This window comes from Peromyscus leucopus, chromosome 6 (assembly GCF_004664715.2).
Source record: "Peromyscus leucopus breed LL Stock chromosome 6, UCI_PerLeu_2.1, whole genome shotgun sequence".
In the NCBI taxonomy this organism is placed as follows: Eukaryota; Metazoa; Chordata; class Mammalia; order Rodentia; family Cricetidae; genus Peromyscus; species Peromyscus leucopus.
In genome coordinates, this window is record NC_051068.1 from 108,062,841 (window position 1) to 108,086,659 (window position 23,819).

General features: G+C 42.0%; 1 protein-coding gene across 1 annotated transcript in view; it reads right to left on the reverse strand.

Annotated features, from left to right (window-relative positions):
- Nfkb1 (nuclear factor kappa B subunit 1) overlaps positions 1-15,948 on the reverse strand; it is a 92,529-nt gene extending 76,581 nt beyond the window's left edge. Inside the window, exons 1-5 of the mRNA XM_028857418.1 lie at positions 15,916-15,948; positions 14,563-14,602; positions 9,849-9,927; positions 5,606-5,643; positions 2,721-2,819 (exon numbers count right to left, since the gene is read on the reverse strand). Of these exons, the coding sequence (XP_028713251.1) occupies positions 2,721-2,819; positions 5,606-5,643; positions 9,849-9,927; positions 14,563-14,595 (249 nt within the window). The 5' untranslated portion in view covers positions 14,596-14,602; positions 15,916-15,948. The remainder of the gene's footprint in view (positions 1-2,720; positions 2,820-5,605; positions 5,644-9,848; positions 9,928-14,562; positions 14,603-15,915) is intronic.
- Positions 15,949-23,819: the final 7,871 nt, after the last annotated feature.

Consider the following 23,819-nt stretch of genomic DNA (forward strand, 5'->3'; position numbering starts at 1 on the left):
CAACCACCAGCCTTCCTGGGACAGCAGGGTGAGGGGGCCTGAAGAGGCAGGGCAGGGAAGCAGGTTCCGAGTTCAGAGAGACAGAGGATGTTGATGAGGGTGAAGAAAAAGCCGAGCCCGACCACCTTGCCTGTAAGTCTGAACAAATTACTTCCTACAGGTCACAGACCTTGCTCGTGCAAGGCTACAGAAGTGTTACTTCTCTCAGAGAGTGCATGCGTCCACCTCTGGGGGATGGACTGTGGGGTGGATGTGAGGTAATTTCATGACACCACCTGGAAGCAGCATTCTACAGATGCTCCCATTTTTCATGCACAGTGGACCACAAAGTTCTAGTGCGGTTGAAGAAAAGAGTTCATGAATAAACCACAACTTATACTGTTTGTATAGGGCCCACACCGAAAAACGCTACTTTTCTCCTAACATTAGATCTTTATTAGTGTTGACAAGTGATTCTTGGGTACCTGCCACAGATACAGACACATAAATGCACACGGTATTTATATACGACACACAGAAAGGTGGGAAGTTCTAGATCTGACAACTCCTGATGCCCTCTGCCCGTTTCTTTTTTGCAGCCCAGAATTTTCATCCGCCCTGCCCTAGTTTACTACAGCCCTCCATGTCTTGTCCCCAAGCTCCTGCCCCTGCCCAAGTCAGCAGCACACACTCTACATGGGAGGGCCAGCGAGCAGCAGGAGAGAGAGGCGCCTGCCCTAATGTGAGCCCCAGTTCCTCGGTGCTAAGTATTACAAGAGGCCATAGATGATACATCACAGATGTTGAAGAAATCATTTGTTTTCTTTGCTGGTGTTCTGTTCTGCCTTCCTCAGCCAGGCTCGAAAGGATTGGAAGCCACTGACTGTCCTGATGGGTAATTTTAGGTGTGCAGTCAGCTAGAGTGGGAAAATGTAGAAAGCATTTTCCCTGCTCAGTGTCTGCACATGACAGACTGGCAAGTGTGCTGGACTGATGGAAGACCTACCCTCAGTGTGGACAGATGTATCCAGTGAGGTAGAAGCCCTGCTAGAATGAAAAGCCAGAGAGAATCCTCTCCTCTCCTCCTCTTCCTCCTCCTTCTTCTGTCCCACTCCTCAGTTTTGCTCCCTGTGCCCCCAGGTCATCAGAACTCCAGGCTCTCCTGCATTGCTGCTCCCAGATTCTTGGGCCACTGGTCCTAGACTGAGAGTCCCATCAGTCACCTGGTGCTCAGGCTCCTGTGCTTGGAACATTACCAGCATCCTTGGGTACACATTACAGATAGCCCACAGTAGGACTTCTTGTCTTTCATAATAGGACAGCTGATTCCACCTCCCATCTCTCTATCTACCTTCCTATCAATCAATCATCTATCCACTCATCTCCATTCCACTGGCTCTATTTCTCTGAAAAACACCGTCTAATATAACTGTGGCCTTCTGCAAACTAAAAACATTGCACTTCTATGTCCAATTACCTTTTCTAAGAAAAATACCTTTCATTCCCCAACTGGAGCTAAGAGTCTTAAAATGAAAATGTGACTCATAGAATCCAGGCCAGGAGCTGAGTTTCACTGGAAAGATAAAGGAAGGCATGGCTCTTTTGTTTGAGACAGAGGGAGAGAAACTAGGAAGCTCTGGGCCTAGAAGGAGGGTATGAAAAGGAGGAATAAACTACAAGGCTGGAAAAACCAAAGGTAAATCCCCAGTGTCAGAATACTGAGTTCACAAAACAAGCTGGCAGGAAGACAGAGATCAAAGGATGGCAACTTCTACTGCTGGTAACTGTTAGTCTAAGCTTGAATTACTGAACAAACAAAAATTTTAAATGACCAAATTGCAATTTTTCATTGTTTCCCTGAAAAATCATTATCAGTCTCTGAAACATGGCACTGAATTAGGAAAATAAAAAAACCCTCAGAACTAGAGAATGATATTCCCAATTAAATCACCGATGTAAGAAGCTAAAGACAGTGAAATTATACCCAATCTCATCCCTGTTCCATACTACAGAATTCATTCTGAGTGGCTGCACAGGGTCCTTGTCAGGCTCTCTATGGAGTACCTACGTATATTTCCTCATTTAAATCTAAAGCATCTTATGAAGTACATATTAGCAGTATCTGTGTATTTATACATTTAGACAGTTGGAGAAGCCTCTTTGAAGCCCATTCAGCTCATCACTTTGGGACTGAATTTATGACCTTAAATAACATACTCTGTAGCCTATATAGTCTGTCAGCTGTTCTGTCATGAAATCTTTATAAACCCAGTATTTGGAATTTGTCTCAAAGACATTTTTTTGTTTGCTTGGCTTTCTTAGGGACAGGGTCTCACATAGCCCAGACTGACCTCAAACTTGCTATCTAGCTGAGACTGGCCTGGAATGCCTGATACTCCAGCCCCTACCCTCCAAAGTCCTAGGACTACTGGTATGTACCATGACACCTGGCTCAAAGTTTTACTAAAATGTCAGAGAATATACAATTTAAATCTTCAAGATTTTAAAAGACAGCTTTAAGATCAATGGAGAGGTACTAAGTTTTTCTTAGGTGGCATTGGAACCACTTCAATTAAATGGAGATGTTAATGGTGTTTGAAAATTTGTCATTTCCATGAGATGAATTTCTATTTAAAAATTCTAATAACCATGTAAACACTTCTGCTGAGGGCAAAGGAGTATCCTATTCATTCATATCCATTTAAAGCAGTTCCCTGGCTAGTGGTAGACTTCAAACTTACTTTGACCTGAGGGTAGGATTTCTTGTTCTTCTCACTAGAGGCACCAGGGAGTCCGCCATGTGATGGGCCTTCACATACGTAGCGGAATCGAAATCCCCTCTGCAGAGGTGAACACAAGCAGTAATTACTAAAACCATCAATGACAATGTTACACACAAGGTTCTAAACGGATATAACTATGGAAACAACTATGGAGACAAGAAGTTCTTTCCAGAAGTTAATATGACAATGATGCTGGCCGGTGTCTGCACCCTCAGCACCCCACGGGCTCCTCTGCTGAGGAGACATGATGAGAAGTTCAGGGCTCTGGACACAATGCCACAGCTTGCCTCAGCTGCAGCCTTCTCATCTCAGATTGCTGCTGCCAAGCTCCCACTTCACCTTTAGTCAGTAACAGTTATGCTAATTATTTGAAGGTGTTCCTTTATCTGCTCCGATTAGAGCTGAACTGGGGCAGGCCACAGGCGTGTCTTTTCAAATAAAGTGCATCTGTGTTACGGACATGGCCCATGTGCTACAACACTCTAAACTTGACAGTCTTCTCAGCACTTGGGATCCAGTTTGGACAATAGTTGAAATTAATGAATCCAAAGCTAGACAGCAGCATGTGTAAGAGCTAGCTCCTGGCTGTTACAAACGGGCTAACCATAAAGATGGAGATCTACTTAACTGAGAAAATCCAAACACCCTTCAGTTTAAAACTCTATTAGGTGGCACACATTTTTAACCCCAGCTCTTGAGAAACAGAGGCATGTGAATGGAGCTCTGTGAGTTTGAGGCCAGCCAAGGCTACATAGTAAGACCCTGCTGCTGTGGGACGGTCTGTATGTCAAATTGTTCTGATTGGTCAATAAATAAAACCTGATTGGCCAGTGGCCAGGCAGGGAGTAGGTGGGACAAGGAGAGAGGAGAATTCTGGGAAGCGGAAGGCTGAGGCAGAGAGACATTGCCAGCTGCCACCATGACCAGCAGCATGTGAAGACGCCGGTAAGCCACCAGCCACGTGGCAAGGTATAGATTTATGGAAATGGATTAATTTAAGCTATAAGAACAGTTAGCAAGAAGCCTGCCACGGCCATAGAGTTTGTAAGCAATATAAGTCTCTGTGTTTACTTGGTTGGGTCTGAGCGGCTATGGGACTGGCAGGTGACAAAGATTTGTCCTGACTGTGGGCAAGGCAGGAAAACTCTAGCTACACCCTGCCTCAAAAACAAAACAAGACATAGCACAACATGATTAGACAGTTAATACTGAGAACTATACAATGAAACTAAATAGTCTAAATATTACTAATCTATGCTTTGATTCATTTCCCATTAGACCTAGAAAAAAAAATCTGTGTCCAAAAGACCCCCAAGAAAAAGAACATTTCTAACTCAAAAAATCAACACAGCAGTTAGTTCCTCATCTTTAATCACAACATTCCTTTATGGCATTGGAAAAATATGTACACGTACACTTTCATGCCTTATGGAGAGTGATGCCTAATGCTGTAATCAATGATTTAATGGTGATTCAAACTTAGAGCATGTCAAACTATGTATTATTCCTGGTTGCATAAGAGTATCTAAAGTTCTATACAACGGGGCATTTATTCTGAAGATGGAACTTTAAATTGCTCTGTTAGGATGGTAAGATGATTCTGAGTTGGGTGTGGTGACTCACACCTGTAATCTTAGCAGCTGGAAGGTGGAGACAGGAATTGCCACCAGTTTTAAGTCAGCAAGGATTACAGAGATTGTTGTCTCAAAAAAAGTCAATTTTTAAAATCAAATAAAAAACTAAAAAATAAGATGTCTTAGATACATAATCTGGATGAATTTCTAATGCTAACATTTTGAAATTAAATGTTTGTTATCTACCCCTATTCATCTCAGGAACTCCATTTACTTAAGATGAGTCATTAACCTCAGAGAGGCCACATCCATGCAGTCAAAAGTCTGACTGAGATACAACCTCCTTACTTCCACAAAAGCTAGACATAAAAAACAGAGTGGTAAACAGACACAATGTTTTACTCACATTTTATATATTCGCACATAATGAATTAAATTTTAAATTCTGGAACCATATTAGCGGTTCAAATAAATCACAAATACCTATGACTTTGGGGTTCATGATAACAAACTGCACATTGAAAGTCTTATCATAGTGCTATGCTTAAAAAAATAAGGTTCTGGGGTGGCAAGATTGATCAGCAGGTAAGGTGCCTGCCACCGAGCCTGGTGTGAGTTTGATCTCCAGGACCCACATAGTAGGAGGGTACCAACTTCCAAAAGCTGACATCTGACCTGCATTGACATGCTTGTACATACACACACACACACACACACACACGCACACGCACACGCACACGCACACGCACACGCACACGCACGCACGATTGGTCCTCTTGTTGCTCCAGAGAGGCTGGGACTAAAGTTAGTGGTCACTGGCACGTGTGGTGGGGATTCTATGGTCCATTCTAATCATCTCCCCCGAATGCTTTCAGTGCCTCGGGCTCCACATTCCACACACAGAAAAGGCTGGAGCTTCTAAAGGCATGAGAAGTATCCTATGGGCATGGACATGACCAATAGGGAGTAGATATAAACCTCTACATCCACAAAATCACCAGTGCTTTCCCTGGAAGTGGCTGATAAGCTATGCCGAAAGAGATGCAGAATACAAAGGATCTATAATTAACTGAAGTTTCAAGGCCTGTTGAAGAATGCCTAAGGAAAATGTAAAGTAGACACAGGAAGGTATTGCATAACATGGCAGGCTATTGATCATCCTGATAAACCACCTCTGGTATCAGATTAGCTACCATTATTCAATGCCTGAGCCTTAGTATTAGGTGTAGAGCTCTAACATTAACAAACGCCCCACCCCTTCATCCTTACCTGTTTTGGTTGCTCTAATATTTGAAGGTATGGGCCATCTGTTAAAAACAAACACAACAAAGGAAAACCAAAAGAAGCTGTGAGACTTCTAGAATCTAGTATGAAATACAAAGCAAGTCAAAAGCTGAAATTACGTTTCAAATCAATTTTATAGGTGAGATTCTACAAAGATGTGTTCTCTCTTGAAATATTAAATATATTCTTATTTTTAAAAAATATTTACTCTATTTTTTTTTAATGTGAGTATTTTGCTTGGTGCCCAAGGAAGCCAGAAGGATGTCTGATGTCCTGGAACTGGAATTACAGGTTGTTAGCTGCCATGTGGTGCTGGGAACCAAGCTTGGGTCCCCAGGAAGAGCAACAAACATTGTAAATTGGTGACCAATTGCTCCAGCCCCAAAGTTTAGTGTATTTTAACAGTAGTTCTATAGTTTAAGTGAATAACAATAAATAAATGGCTTTTCTGTGGCACGGGGTGGGGGTGTGTGCTGATGGTACATGGCTGGACCCAACCAAAGGCCTGATGGATGGCTGGTGAAGATCACAGTGTCAGCAGCCTTCAGCCTCATCTCTCGACACTCATTCAGAACAACACTAAGACAGTTAAGGACAGCGAGCACCTCTGAGTGCCGTGGCACTTCAGGCTGCCTCTCATCAGTAGACAACGACTTTCCTTCCTCAGAGCAAACTGCTCAGTATGAACTGAAGAGCTGGAGAGAGCAGTCTACAGGATGGAGTCCAGGATAAGTCTGGGTCACCTGCCTCTCATTACGCCACCACCGACTTTCCACTCTTCCCCTTACCTGAACCTGAGACACTCCTCCATTGCCTAGCTGGCTGGTTCTCATCCTCTGTGAGACCTGGGGAACTTTGCTTTCTTATCCATGGCCTGTTCTGTTTTGTTTGAGACAGGGTCTCACCATGCAGTCTTGGCTGGCCTGAAGCTCGTTATGTAGACCAAGCTGGCCTTGAGCTCACAGAGAGCTTCCTGCCAAGTGCCGGGATTCGAAGCACACACCACGACGCCCGGCATGTTATCCACAGCTCTTGATGCTGACATAAAATACCCGAACACTGTGCTCTCCTATGAACTCTGATCTAAAACAGCCCAGGTATATGATAAAATACCAAAAATAATGTAACTAAAGACAAATGCATGCCGATTAATTACTATGAACAAAAGACCTAACAGCTTAATCCCTATCCCAGTGATATCTGACTTGAAATTTCAAAGAAAAACCACAACTTGTGAGAATGTAAACATAAATGTTATGATGAGAAATTCCCTAAGGACCCCGGCTGGCTGTTTTGTCATAGTATATGACAACCCACAGCTGTGCAGTACGCGAACATAGTGGATGTTTTGTACCTGTCTGAATGAAAATGAAGACTTCTGAAGCTAAAGCTATTCTAGAAGCATGCTTCTGTGCTCATTTGAAAATTCACCCTCTCAGTTGAAGCTTAAGCTTTATTTGCATAAATAAATTTGAGAAGAGATAAAAGTTGAAGTTGTAATTTTAAATAAACTATAGCTTCAAAGAGAATAGTTTATCCTCTCAATATTATGATGCTGTGGGACGGTCTGTATGCCAAATTGCTCTGATTGGTCAATAAATAAAACACTGGTTGGCCAGTGGCCAGGCAGGAAGTAGGTGGGACAAGGAGAGAGGAGAATTCTGGGAAGCGGAAGGCTGAGGGGAGAGACACTGCAGCCGCCGCCATGACCAGCAGCATGTGAAGATGCCGGTAAGCCACCAGCCACGTGGCAAGATATAGATTTATGGAAATGAATTAATTTAAGCTATAAGAACAGTTAGCAAGAAGCCTGCCACGGCCATACAGTTTGTACGCAATATAAGTCTCTGTGTTTACTTGGTTGGGTCTGAGTGGCTGTGGGACTGGCAGGTGACAGAGATTTGTCCTGACTGTGAGCAAGGCAGGAAAACTCTAGCTACATTATGATGAATCAGAAACACTAAAGACTGAAATTGTACAAAGAAGGCAGTTAGGAAATGACCAAATTTGAAGCAAAACAAGAAAGGCAAATGGGTGGTGGGTATCACTGGTCAGTGCAGTGAAGTAGCAGACTACATTCTTCTGTCTGATGACACACATCCCTTGACATTTTTAACTTTTAGAAAAGTAACTGTAATTTTAAATTTAAGAAAGAAAACGGCCAGAATTTAACTTTTTCTAAGGAAATAAAACTGATTAGAAAAAGATTTCATGCTATGAATGCCATACAGCTTGTATGACAATATGACAAACATACATTTCCTCTAGACATCCTAAAGGTCTACCAAGAAGCCAGACCCGGAAGAAAGCAGTATTTGGACAGGATGTTGCTGAGATATGGAGGTGTAGGGAGCACCCTCACATTAGGCTTTACGTCCCTTCCTTCTTACTTGTGGGATTGTTTCTAAGAGTTGCCTTACATATGTGAAGTCCCATGTGGAGTGGGCATTATTACCTTTAAGAGCACAGTCAAAGCCAAGCAGAACATTAGATTGGATATACACACGATTGTTTTAAAGCTAACTTTCTATTGGCCACATTTCTGGGCCAGGAAAATGATCTCCTGTTGTACAGAGACTATAAATCACAGAAAAATAACACAGACCCAATGGCTGCCCCTTGTTTCAGAGTTTCCAACATACAGTTTGAGATTTTAAGAATTGGATAAGATTGAAAAAAATCCACATGAAAATTATAAGCAAATATTGGCTTAGACAAACTTCCTATTCCTTTAAAATCTCAACAAAATGACCTGTCCATCTTGGACTATAAAAACGGGACAACACACTGAATCAGAGAGGGGGAAATGTCAGTAAAAACAAAGGGTTGGTAACAGTAGAAAATAATGTGTTTTTAGGTACAATTATAAAGAAATTTCTAACACTATGGAAAAAAAGAGTTTCCACAACAGGATATGAACACTGACTATTTACTGAGATGATTCTTTGGATAATTTTATTTCTAAGTCCATAAACCTAAGGAAGAGGAAAAACACATTTGAAAAATCATCTGCTTCAGGATACTGTTTAGTATTCATGAGGCATTTTATAGAAATGTGTGTTTTTCCTGAGGACAAAACCAAGTCCTTAACATTTTCAATAAAACAGTAATACCAAAGCAAACACTTCGGATCTCAGAGTTTAGAAGTTCGCAGGAAACAGAGATGCCTCTGCTGCATTTACTGTTCACAGGAAGCTGACCTAGCGTGTACACTGGACAGACAGCTCATGATCTCACATAAATGATGGTGACTTAGGGGTAAAGCCAGACAGGCCTCTGTGCTGTAACTTCTCCTATGCTGGTGAGGGTGAGGAGGGTGTGGTCCATTAAATCTCCTTCCACCCATGTGTGTCAGAAGAGGGAAAAGTAGAAAAGTTTCTGATTTGAACAACGAAAGGCAAGTGCTGGTGTAACCATAGTATTCTAAATGAGAATGATAAAAAAATCACAATCTCCACTGACTAACACACTGCTTTGGAAGATGGGCTGACTCTAGCAGGTGACATGAGTGTGCAAACAAAGTAGTGAAAAGAGCTATCACACCAAGGTTATACACAAGCCAATCAATAAAGAGTTGAAGTGTGTGTGCTATTGCACGTATGACATTAAACCGTGTGTGGATCCGTTTATTGACACTCATGTTAGGAGGATTAGGACTGGAAGCTTTATTGGATGGATTGGAATAGGAAGGTGACGTCTGTGCTGTTTATCCAGTATCTAGCATCCTGGCTGATCACGACAATGTCCCCAGGTACAGAACTGAGGAGTTGAGACAAGGCAAAGAGGAGCACAAGAGGCTAACAAAACGTGGAGAAAAGGAAAGTCCTCACACTGGGTAAGACAGTTCTTCGGAGTATTCTAATAGATGCCAGAAACCACACTCGCTAAAACAATGTGTGAGTGAGCTGAAACATTTTTGTGAAATACATTTCCAGAAAGCATACTGAAAGGTTGGTTTTAAAACATAAATCACCACTTCCTTCCTATGAACATCACTGAATTTGAAAAGAGACCATTGTGGCTGGAGAGATGGTTCAGTGGTTGAGAGCATTTGTGGCTCTTCCAGAGGACCTGGGTTTGGTCCCGAGCACCCACAGAGTGACAGTTTTCCTTATAGTATTTTCATATATACTTAGTTAGGGTTGATCCACATTTCCCTGATCCTTGACCCCAAATGCTATTTTTAAGGGAAAGCAAAACAACAGGAAAAAGGGCCTGTTTATCTTACCTGTTGACATTGGCATTTCTGGTTGATATAATTCTGTATTAAACATTGGATGAGGCAAAGCAGGATTCAAATGAAACATCTGTAAAGAAGAAAATACAAATATTTTAATTCCTCTTCTAACTTACATGAAGCCAAAAGACTAATTACAAGAATGAAAACTAGAAACGAAAGCCTATATGAAATCAGGATTTTAAGGTGACTTTCTGAGACCCAGCTAGGCTGTGGCATGTGGAACTTATGTCTGTAACAAAGGAATTCAAGAAGAGTAGGAGCTATGGGTCCCCAAAGGCAAGGACCTGTGGATCCCACTAGCTAGTGCCTCTTCAGAGCCAAGTGGGCTTCAGGTCCGGTGGACACGTCAGCAACATCTGTTGAATGAGTGATCTGAATCTTGCACCCTCTGAGGAGTGAGAGTATATAACCCCAGATGCTGGGGAGCCGCTAGGGGGATGAAGTGCTTGCCGCACACGAGCCTGAGGACCTAAGGTCAGAGCCCCAGTTCCCATGTGAAAAGCGGCCTGTGGCCGTGTTTGCAATGCCAGCTCTGGGAGATGGAGACGAGAGGATTGGGTTTGCTGGGTGGGATATCCTGATGAATCCACGAGCTCTAGGTTAAGTGAGAGATCTTCTCCCCACAGATAAGATGGGTAGTGATTGGGAGAGACACTCAGCATTGACCTCCAGTCACCGAACACATGTGAATGCACATGCACACTCACAGGAACTCATGTGTGCATACAGACAGACACATACACACACGCATGTAATCTTAGATCTCTGTGTTTTGATGATAAATACATTCCTTCTTGGGCCTGGAAGAGTTACAGACAGTAGCTACACAACTTACAAAATAACTGACAGTACAACTGAGTGAGGAGGACCGAGCTCACGTTCCCCTCCCCAACCTCCATTTCTCTACTACCACCTGGAATTGAGCAGAGGGTGGTACGCTGCACAATGGCTCCAAAGATGTCTACATGCTTTACTCAAAGAACCTAGGCTTTATACGGCAAAAGATGTATTGCATGTGACATTGGTGTAAGACTACTAAATGACAGGATTATCCTGGACTATCCATATGTGCTAGTTAGGAGAGTTAGAAAGCAAGGAGAAGCATGACTACAGAGGCAGGAGTCTGGAGTGATGGGAGGACTCATCTGGAAATAACAGCTGCTAGGATGCAGCCCTGGCAGTACCATGACTTGGGAATTCTTACTCTACCTTACAGGAGAAGATATTTGTCTTGTTTCAAGTCATAAGATTGTGGTAACTTGTTAGAGGAACAACACACAACTAACACAACTGGAAGAGTGGACATATAACATGTTTTGACAGAGTTAAGCTCTATCTTGATAAGTTACTATTCAGAACTATTCCAAAAGGAATTAGTTCATTTAGAAATTCACATTCCTATTCATGAGCGTATGATCTTTCTCACTCTCAAAAGTCACTTGTTGAAATGAAACACAGAAAACAAATTATTTATTTCACTTGTTCTGCCCAGCTTGCAAGCTGTAAGTATTTTTTTGGCCTTATTAGTAAATCACTGGATATTCCTGGATACCTCAAATCCTAATATGTCTTAGTTAAATCAAGAGTAAGGAAAGTAATGCTTAAATTATTTTGTTACATTCATTTGTGTGTGTGTTGGGGGGGGGTATCAAACTCAGGTTTTCAGAAAGCACTTCATTCTCTGAAAAATATCACTGGCTCCTAAAATGTGATGTTTTAATGAAAATCACTTCAAATCCAGTTTTGAAGGATGCAAATTCTCAATGAAGGAGCAAAAAGTGGGCTACACTTCAATGCTTAGCAAACCTCTCCTGTGTCATTCACTGTTTGCCGGCAAAGAAATACAGAACGGGAAACTACGTCCTGCAAAAATAAGTTCCACAAAGGCCACAAAGGGTGTCCACTATCTCTGAGCAGAAAGGATGACCTCAAAAAGATATCCTCTGCTGTGTTCATGGAGGTGTCCACAATGACGGACGGAGGGAAACGGCCGATAAGACAAAGGCTGTATTGCATGCATCCTCCTTTGTTGAGGAGTGGAGAAAGAACTCCAGCGTACACTAAAACACTGAGGGCACTTCCCTGAAGAATGCAGACTTTAGGAAATACAATACAAAGCTCAAGACAGGAAAACAAACAAACAAAAACAAAACTTCAAGGACCTCTCTTCCCCCCTTCCCCAATTTAAAATACTAGAACATGCCTACTCCTGCTGCTGAGCAGCTCAAAACTGCCCACATAAGAAACTTTCAAAATGACTGTGCTCAGCAGGTTTTACTCTTTTGTGGCATAAAAGACCATCTCTGGTTGATAATATTTCCTGTGTATAGACCGGAAAGCATGGTTTGAAACCAAGCAGAAACAGCCCTCATGTTGGTGAGAGTTGGCCTTTGTTAGAAACAGCATATTAAAAGTGAAAGGTAAAACAAAGGGTTTTGATAATACTAGTTGCCAGGTGTCTTTTATGGTGGAAAAAAAAAAGAGAAATGTTCTAGATTTATACAATATCACCATTTTTACAACAAAATCAGAAGAGATAATGGTGACATGAATGTAATACATGCTTTTACTCTTGCCTGGCTTGGTAAGAACATGATGCCCATTTTGTTCTAGGCTGTTTGGTTATAGGAACACCAGATCCCCCATAAATATTTCATTTTCAGTTTTATTTTTGGATGGTTCTTTGCATGCATACATTTGGGAAATGGTAGTCTCAGATGTTTATCATCAAAATGTAAATGTGAAATAATATCAAATGTTGTGCCAGGTTTATCTAGGTAAGGAGTGTTCCCTGGACTGGTTGTAGCTTTTACAGCTCAGCTTAGACTGCCTTTGGAAAGTGATCTTTAACCTGCTCTTTCCCCAAAGAAGCAAACGGCTATCCCTGCTAATGCTTCTGTCCCTCCGTGAACCATGGCAGCATCCACTGAATACAGAAAGTGTGGTTCTGATCCTCCAATTAGAATGCAGCTCTTATAATCCATCCACATATCCCTTGTCTCTCCATCCCTAGGATGCTAACGTCTGTACATAATAAGGTCTCAATAAATAGCTAAGGAACAAGCAGACACCAGTTTTAAATAATTTGAAAGATCATTATAGTCCACTTTTAATAATACCACTGTAACCACACCAGTGTCTAGAAACTGCTCTCCAGAGTCTGTCTCTATGCTCTCTCTCTCTCTGGAGAGAAGAGAAAGAAGCAAGTGTCAGTAACCAACGTGGATTCATCAGAGCGTTCAACATTTCTGTAGGTTTAGAGTTTTTCAAATGCAAAGGCTAGGAGGAAAAAGGAGGACACAGATATCCTAGAGCTAACCTGTGTCACAGCTGCTAACACTGGTGACAGCAGTGATGACCCGATGATAAGACAGAGCTATGCTCTCAGTGCTCTCAAAGCGCACACATTCCCAGGGACGACTATCACGAGTTTAACTGCAGTACCTTTGGAAACATAGATTTGGAGTCCCTAAGTGCTCCTGCTATTTGGAAATGCAGCCTCTGCTTTTATGACTTAAGATGAATTCACACTAGAAGGAGATGGGCCCTCAATCCAAAGCATGATGTGTTCATAAGACAGAGGAGACGTGTGTATAAAGACAGGGAGGAAAGTCGTGCAACAACAGACTCTGCCACTGGTGTGGTGGTATTGTTCCCCAAAATATTGTGTACCTTAATAAACTTATCTGGGGTCAGAGAACAGAAAAGCCACTAGTTAGGCAGTGATAGCACACGCCTTTAATCCTAGCATTCCAGAGGCAGAAATCCATCTGGGATCTCTGTGAGTTCAAGGCCACATTGGAAAAAGCTAAGCATGGTGACACACGCCTTTAATCCCAGGAAGCAAGCCTTTAATCCTAGGGAGTGGTGGTAGAAAGCAGAAAGGTATATAAGGCGTGAGGACCAGGAACTAGAGGCATTTGGCTGGTTGAGCATGTGGCTGATTAAGCATTCAGGCTTTTAGCAGCAGTTCAGCTGAGAGTCATTGGGATGAGGACACAGAAGCTTCCAGTCTGAGGAAACAGGACCAGCTGAGGAATTGGCAGGGTGAGATAGCTGTGGCTTTTTCTGTCTCTTTGATCTACCAGCATTGACCCCGATAACTGGCCTCGGGTTTGATTTTATTAATAAGTACTTTTAAGATTCCTGCTACACACTGGTGTGATGGTGTGCTGTGAGCCGAGGGCGCCAGGGATCTCTAACCACCCCCAGAAGCTGCATGAGGCAGGAACTGCCCTGATAGCCCCCAATTTTGAGTCCTTGCCTCCAGACCTATGAAAAGATGGATTTCTATTGTCTCGCATCACTGGGTTTGTAGCAATGTTAATGGCAGCCCTAGAAATGTTACTCACTCATATATATATATGTATGTATGTATATGCAAATATATGTGTATATATATGCAAATATATGTATATTTATATATCACACACACACGGTCATCATATCAAATCCTGGGATCAGACAAACGCCACCACAACCGACTCAGCGGCTACCTTCTGGCCACCGTGTATACAGTGTACATACAATGTTATGTACAAATACATATGAAAGGGCCCTCTCCTACCCTGGAAGAGCAGAAAAACTGAAAAAAAAAAATGAGTAATTTAGAGTTTGCCTCCTCCTGAGTATTAGTGTTGTCTCTGTGTACTTTGGAACATGAATACATTTAAACAAAGTTGTTAGTGAGATGATGACTTACTTGCCCAGTTCCGTATGGATCATCGTCCGCCATGTTGAAGCTGTACACAAAACAAAAGAAATCAAAACTGTAATATTGGAATGGCCCTCCAAAGTCCCACAACCTTGGCATATCTGCAGGGATAGGCCGAATTCTGTGGGGTGACAGACACATATGCTCCAAGAGACCTCAGAAGGAGGGCATGCTGTACACAGTCCCTCCTTGGCACCTAACTCATGGCAGGGAGATTGCAGGATCCAAACCCCTCACTAAGCTGGCCTTGCCTGTGTGTAAAAATCTTGTGCAGATGGAGTCTTCTGGCCCTTTCTACTTATTATAGTCCAAGTATCAACAGATTACAGTCTTATCCCTTATGTGTATTGTTTTCTCGTGAACTCTGAGAGGTCTTTGAACTCTCTAGACTTGGTTGAAAAGCCTAGGAGGTCCTGATCCCAATTTGATAACACTGGAGAAGGAAGCCATAGAATGCCACCCTTTGCCCTCTTGTGAGGACCACTGAAGTCATTCTGCCTTTGTCAAAGTGCAATGGAAACTCTGTAACTCTACAGAGTACAATAGAAAATACCAATGACAGCATCAAACCTGTAAATCTCAAATTTACTGAATTCTGGCCAGCTATGAATATGCACAGGCTCCAGCAATCTTCAGTCACCCAGAGGCCCTGATAAACATGAAGAACCACATGGTTGTACCTGGAAATCATACTTCATGCAGGATAAACTCTAAATGTAGAGAAGACCTGGCTTCTACCACATAGGTGGATGGACTCTGGATCTGTGACAACATGGAACAGGGCTGCTGTGCCCACCCTGTACCACGTACCCTTGCTGATGTAAGAAAGGAGGCTCTTTGTCCTTTTTTAACTCAATGGACTGTCTAGTTGAGGTCAAATGTCTAGGCCTCACACCAGTGCAAACATCTCATAACATTCCCAAAAATACAAGGCTTCATTTCCAGTGAAACGCTCTTGTGGTATAGCACCAAAAGACCAATGGAATGCAAGGAAACCTCCTGAGCACTCCCAGTGGGTCATGGAGCAATGCCTGCCACAACTAAAGGCAACGTAGTAGCTGTGAGTCCGACAGAACAAGTTCACACAGGTTTGCAAGGGATATTTGCTTAAAGTAAGAAAATACCACTTGGCTGGGTGGCGGTGGCATATGCCTTTAATCCCAGCACTCGGGAGGCAGAGGCAGACGGATGGTTTACAGAGTGAGATTCAGGACAGGCTCCAAAACTACACACAGAAACCCTGTCTTGAAAAAAACAAAACAAATCAAGAAACTAACACTTGAAAACATTCAAACATAAGCTGTAGAGATAGCTCAACAATTCAGAGTGCTTAGTACTTACATGGGGCAGCTCACAACCGGCACTCCAGTTACAGGGGATCCGACACCCTCTTCTGGCCTCTGAGGGTACCTGCACACATATAGTATACATAAACTTAGGCAAGCACACACACAAATACCTAACTTAAATATATATTTAAACATATATACATATTTAAAAATAAAACATTTGCTGGGTGTGGTGGCACATGCCTTTAATAGCAGCATTTGTGAGGCAGAGGCAAGTAGTTCACTGGGTGGTAGAGGCTAGTCTGTTCTACATGGTGAATTCCAGGGCTAAACAGTGAGACTCTGTCTTAAAAAATTTTTTTTCAAGCAAGCAGCTCCAACTAAATATATATCTATTCAGAGAAGTAGTTAAAACATGAATATTGACTTGATATAGTAAAGGAGTATTAAGACATTCAAAATACCAGGGTTCTGCCACTGCTGGGTGTGTAACTTTGGATACTAGTTAAACTCAAGGTGGCCTCTGTTTTTGCATCTGAAAAATGACAAGACTTGGATTGGATGGACTTTTGAGTAAGTGGTAAAACACTGTGCACTGAATATTTCAGCTAATGAGTGCCCATTTGTAGAACACAGCCTACGAGTTAAAATGTGTGTTGGTAAACTTGGATTTTATATGTGTGTAAGCATGAATCTACACCATGTCATTAAACCTGTGCTTTTATAAGTGGATATCTGCATTAAAAATTCAGTACACAGTCTAATTACTGAAATACTAGAACACGTCACATTGAATAAAATACAGGGATAATACTGTTTACTCTGAACTTCTACAGTGTTTACACCATCCTTCTGACTCAAGGTTTTCCATTAACCTGGGTGATGGTATTCTTTCCTAACAATCCAAAAAAGTCTTCTAAGGTGGAGGCGACACTATTGCCTTATTAAAACTGTCAAAACCCATTCAGTACTTTTATGGCATTATGTGTACACCTGAACAAGGATGGCACCAACAGACAAGCTAATGTGAACTTGAGACGACTCAGGAGGCCTCAACCCTAGAGTAAGAACTACAGGCAAATACGGAATGCTGAGGGCAGGAGAAATGGTCTTCTCCAGTAGAGTACACACTGGTTATTCAACACAAATGAACACATACATATACATAACATTACACAGATAGAACAGATTGTATTTATAGACTTAGTAAAAAACATATAATTTACATCTATATAAATTACATATAATACATATCATTATATGTTATATATATTTTTAACAACAATTAAAGAAAAATAGTCCATGAGTTTTTGAAAGAGAGCAAGGGAAGTACATGGAAGGACTTTGAGGAAAGGGAAAGGGGAATGATGTAATTATACTATCATAAAAAATACAAAAATTATTTCTAATAGTTGGATGGTTTTGTAGACCTTTGAGTGTGGGGACTTACAGCAGGTCTCACTCCAAATTGGAAGACACTGCCTGGTCCATACTCTAGACAAAGCCCTAAGAAGATCACTCTACTTTAGACATTTGACAAACCACCAAACAGTTTGTCTTAAATAACATCTCTCTCCTAAGGCTTCTAGTCTATGTGTGCCCCCAAACACAATTCTATAAACCACTAAGGAAGCCTCAGGAACACTTGGATGGCTTAAGAGTCTTGACTTACAAAGCCTTGGTAATTACAGAAGCATGGAGAGGTAATAGCAACTCTAGGGTGATGTCAATACTAATTCATAATTTTAAAATAAAATGTCAAAAGAAACCAAGAGTCATTTGGAAAGGATGAATCACTGAGTAATATTTGCATTGATTGCAAAAGCCAGTTTTCTATCTAAAATGTTGAAATATCGACTAGGCCTTTGGAACTGGGGATTAGAAAAGCGGCGGGAAAGTCCCTTCTGCACCCCCACCTCCCCAGCCTTCCCCCACTTTCCTTTTGCTCACTCCTGTGCTTTTGAGGAAGGACCTTGAGACGCAAAGGGAGGCAAGCCTGGGTTTCATTTCTGTATCCATCTCCTCCAACTGTGAGGCTTTAGGAAGATCTTCACACCACACATAGAGACACAGAAAACATAGCTAAGTCTCAAGAAATATCCCAGGAGTTGTCTTTTTTACACGAAGCATAATGTAACAAAACCAGCCAAGCCCTCTGCGTGACACAGTCTGAGTGCTGAATGGACTGTTTGCTGCATTCCTGTGGCCATCCTCCTAGTCACTAAGCCTCATGCGGGGCATCCCGGTGAAGCAGCTGGACTGAGTGGAGAAACTCTAAAGCCCTGGGGTTGAGCCATCATGGAAGGAGTCGGGGGCACGCCTGTCAGTAAATGTACAGATCTGGGATCAGAGATGTCGGCAGTTTGCGATGCGGACTCACTGTAAAACAACTGCAGCAACAACATAACTCTTTCTATGAGATTTCATTGGAGAAAATGAAACCTCTAATTTTCCAAACCAAAATTATATCATCATCCATGGAGAATCACAATTTGCACAGTAGAGATACCAACTAGAAGGTACACTTGGGAATGGGTGGTGGTGGTGGTGGTTCAAAATTGTATTAACCATAACAGGTACCACTTAGGTATAATCTTAATCCACAATTTTTATTTATTTATTTATTTATTTATTTATTTATTTAGCAATAAGGGTAAAATTACAGGGAAAAGGGACTTTTTACAACATTTCTGTATTATATTCTGCATGGATAATAAGTTGTTAAAGACAAAATAATAAAATATATTGAAACTTCTTTTCCATAGAGAAATTGTTGGAGAAAACATAATGTAAGGGCTATGGCCATGTATGGTGTATATCATGTAAAACATTCAGAGGGGGGTGATGTCTGTTTCTGCAAATCCATTTTTAGGAATTTGTAATTTGCTTTGATATAATTGTTTATGTTATTATTCTACAACTATGAGTTAAGTATTATAGAATTGCTACAATAATTTGGAGAGATATATACTGTGACATGGAAATTTATCTAACATATATTAGAGATATATTGTAATAGAAAAAGAGGCTGTCTTAAATTTAAAATGTCCTGACATTGTTAAACAAAATACGAACCAGTCAAAATTCCGAATTACTCCTGACCTCTCTTCAGAGATGACTATGAAACAGCTGGCTTTCAGACAGCTGTGTCCCCTTTCTGACATTGTGTGCACTAGTGATGAGGGTTGGCAGTGGTCTTACTTTTTTTTCAGAAATGCTAATTTCTGAGTTTTCTTTTCTTTCCTTCCTTCCCTCCCTCCCTCCCTCCCTCCCTCCCTCCTTCCTTCCTTCCTTCCCTCCTTCCTTTCTTAGGAATCAGTGTTTCTCTGTGCACTACCACACTGAGATTTGTGCAAGCTAGTCTTCCACTTCTTCCATTTTCAATATTACTTCACCAGTTGCATCAAGACAATTCTACAGAACGGCCACCAGGTGAATGCAGATACATGTGCTGAGAACTGGCAGAGATCTCCACTCACGACGGAATATCAATCTAACAGGATAGCAGATCCACAGAAAACATTCAGTTAGTTAACTCATGTAAAACTTATTAATGAGTGGGAGATACAGAACATGTGTTAACAGATCAGACTGTCTAATAAAGAGCACACTCAAGATAAATCATAGAAAGCATGATGCAAACAGTAAATGTTTCCATTGTCCTGAGAAAGATAGTGTGGTGGTTTGAATAAGAATGGCCCCCATAGACTCATATATTTGATGGCTTAGTCACCAGGGAGTGGCACTATTGGAAAGGATTAAAAGGATTAGGAGATGGCCTTGTCGGAGGAAGTGTGTCATTTGGGGTGGGCTTTGAGGTTTCAAAAATCCCATTCCAAGCCCAAAGTCTCTCTTTTGCTGTGCCTATGGGTCATGCTGCAGAACTCTCAGTGACTGCTCCAGCATCTGCCTGGTGCCCTATGCTCTCTGCCACGATAACAGACAAAGCCTCTGCAACTGTAAGCCAGCCCCCAATTAAATGCTTTCTTTTGTAAGAACTGTCTTGGTCATGGTGTCTCTTCACAGCAACAGAACAGTGACTGAGGCAGATAAGATGTTTAATTTCCCATCCATATTAATGGGCATTTGACCACATTTGAGTCTGAAGTGGTTGTATGCCACTGCCCTATAAAATGTTTGTATTCCTCCTGTTGGGGTGGGTGGGTGATTTGGAAGTTATTCTCTGGAGTGTTCTGGGCTGACACAACTGGATGGCTGGTCCTACCAGCTTCTAGAGGTGATCTGAACATCCTGGAAGGCACAGGATCGCCCCAGCAACAAATTACCTAATCCCAGGTGCCAGTTATGCAGAGGGGAAGAAGCCATGGTGAGGGCTGTGGCATCAGGACAGGTGCTTTGGCTCATATGGAAGAAGAGCTTGGCAGGCTGCTTCTCCTAACCAGGAACCCTAGGTACAGTCACACATGTCACTTGTTATACTGAGCCCAGAAAATGTAATCCATGTGAAGAACTGAGCTCTCGAGAGAGTGAGTCATTTGCTCAGGCTTATCTGACTGCACAGTCTACGGCCCTTGTACTCCAGTAACGGGCAACGCGATTCTCCTCTTGACACCACTATCATTCACTTTAAGGCGTCTTCCCTCCCAGCCTCTCAAATGTTCTGGCTGGAACTAGTCTACTCATCATGTTAGCTGCTACGCAGGATCTTCTTTAAGGTTGTATTTATTTTTACTTTATGTGGCTCGGGTGTTTTGCCTGCAAGCGTGTATGTGCACCACTTGTGTGAGGATGCTGGCATCCCATGCCCTGGAACTAGAGAGACAGAAAGTGAGCCACCATGTGGGTGTCAGGAACTGAACCCGGGTCCTCTGCAAGAGCAGTGAGCACTCTTAACAGCTAAGCCATATTAAGGAGGGGTGTAAAGGGTTAAGCACCTATGCTGGTGGTGGTGGGGGGTAGGGGGGGGTTGGAGGTGATGGGATGCTGCCTGCTGTGATAAGCACTAAAGTTCCTGCTCTAACCAGTTGTTTTTGCACGTTTTCAGATCAGCCCCTCCAGAGAAGGTGGCAAGGAGCTGGTTTAAACCAGCCACATTTGCCAAGTCCCTCTTCTAAGTGACCTAGAGTGATCTTTGCTTACTATAATCTTGTTATAATGCTAAATTCTCCACAGTAGAGGCATTCTGCCCATCTGCCAATTTTGAGCATGCCAACACATGAAGTAGCAAGCAGTCACGGTGACTGGAGCAGGAACAGGCTTCTTCTAAGTTTACTGAGGAGTCGCTCCAGCCTTCTGAACACACTGCCCAGCCAAATTCCTTTGTCTCCTGTGGGAAGACCCATGCTAGGAGTCTCAGAATGTCTTCCTTCCCCGTTACAAATACTCCACCTTCTTCCACTCTTTGATCTCCTGGGTGTCTTTCTGTCCCTACACTTATTACCAGGTGGACCCACCTAGCTCTTTTACAGAGCGTAGCTTGAGGAACAGACTAGGACCCTGACAATGCATGAATTCAAATGAACTACTCCCCAAGGCAATCCAAATGTGAAGGTAAAAATAACAAAGTGATACTTTTAAAAAATTCCTATGCTAAGTTTCCAAGGGTAGAAAAAGATCCTCTCAGAAGCCACAGCTACTAAACTGAAAATTAAAATGTGTCTGAGCTTCATCTACAGCTATCAGGAGCAGATCCATGGTACATGTCTATGCCATGTTCTGGGTCCCAGGCAAATCATGTTTGGAATGTTACCTGGATGTTTTCTGCTCTTCACTGATTCACTGGAAAGCAATCATCTGACCATGTCAGTTTCCACAGACACAAAGCTGCACAAGAGCGACAGTCTGCATTCAGCCTTCGTAGCTGTGGGAGACTGAAAACAATGGCCACAACTGTTTCATACTCCACACAACACGGGGAATAAAAAATCGATATCTCTGCTCCTTGAATCTTATCAGGCCCACGGCAGGCACTTGCCAACAGAGGGGTGGGGGTGCAGAAGTAGGTCATGAACATGGGTTTCAACAGACCACGCAATGACCAGCTTTTCTTTCCTGGAAGGGAAGGCCTGGGCCAGCCCAATGAGGATGAAAGCCCTTGTGGAGTTGGAGAAAAAGCAGGGCTTAGTCAAGACTTCCCAGGCTGAGCTCACAGCAGCAGAACAGCTCAACACCTTCACAGACCAGCCTGACAAATCACCACACACAATCACAGGCTTACAAGAAATAAGGCACGTCTGCGTTTCTATTCGCTTCTTTGTGATTTCTCTTGCAGCAAAAGCTAACCAATCCAAACTGTTAGTGACTAGAAAGACAATTGCCTAAACAACGCAGCTTGGTAAGTGCCATGGGAACAGAGGGCATGTGGGGCATGGGTTAATTATCTTGGCAATTCAGTACCGTAACTTTAATTACACTCTTAGTCACAGTGCCGTACTTTGCACTGGCTTTTACTCGGTTAGCTACTGAATTCCCAACTGAACAACAACAAAAAGCTCTATGAGTCCATCGGCACACGATTAGAACTGTTAACACTGTCAAGGTGTAAGCATTAATGAGCCACCGCTAGCTTTAAGCAATGACGCCATTATAAAACAAGTCGATGATACATTAAATCCCATCAACTCTGGTATCTACAGTTATCACTTGACAACAAGCCCAATTTCTGGCTTTCTAGTTTTTGCAAATATATCAATCGCAAGCAAATCCAGTTAATGATTTTGTTGTTGCTCATTTCTTTCTTCGTGCTGTTTCTTGTATATATATGCACTTCCTATTTCCATGGCCACACCTCAGGACAGGCCTCATTACCTCACTCTGACGGAAGCAGCCTTTCTACTGCTTCCTCCATGGCAGTTTCTTTCTGCTTAAGTGTCTTTCAGATCATTGTCAGGTGATTTACACACTAAAGGCCAAAGACCAAGTGTTCAGAATATCATTATATTATATTATATTATATTATATTATATATATATATTATATTATATTATATTATATTTATATTATATTATATTATATTATCACCTACATAAGCATCACAATTATCAGCATGCTCCAACCCAAGTCATTTAAGGATGTCTTGCTGGGCCAGCAAGACGGCTCTGCAGGTAAAGATGATTGCTCCTAAGCTCAAGGACTGGAGTTTAATCCCTAGAACTCACATGCTAGAAGGAAAGAACCAGCTTCCAGCGTTGTCTGTCCTTTGACCACTACACATGTGAATGTTTACTGTACACACACACACACACACACACACACACACACACACACACACACACGCGCGCGCGCTCACATGTGTGCACGTGCATGCACATACAAAATATAAACAAATATAACAACACCTTGCTATTTCCACCTTGTATATCTATTCATACCCTGAGATACTATCCTGTTTACATATTACATACTCTGCAAAGTGGTACTTAAAATCAACCTCTACCATGAAACCTGAATTTTCTCTTGCAGTTCTATCCCTGTAGTCCATATAAGGTCTATAACACATGTCGTGGTAATTCTGCACTACAGTCCACTGTTCTACTTCAACTTAATTTCACCTATACATTTATAGTTTCCTTAAATGTATGAGTACCTTAAAGACAGCAATGAGTTTTTATTTTTATATTTCAAAACTGGTAGACTAAATAAATTATACTGAAACCAGATAGAAAGGGTCCCTCACCTATAACATGATTCCCTTCACACTAAACACTCAGAACAGGCAGAGTCTTAGAGAGAGAAAGGTGTTAGTGTTTGCCAGAGGACAGGGGGTGAGTGCAGACTGGGGAAGGCAGTGATTAGTTACCACGTTCAGGGCATTCTTCTGGGAAGATGAGAAAGTTCCAAAACAAAGCTAATAGCGATATGCTAGCTAGCCAACATGGTAAGTACATAAATGCCCTGGAATAACATTTTAAAATGGTTAATAGCCTATGCAGGTATTGCACATCAATTAAAATATTCATTAAAAATTGCCACAAATCAAATTTCAGTCATTGTAGA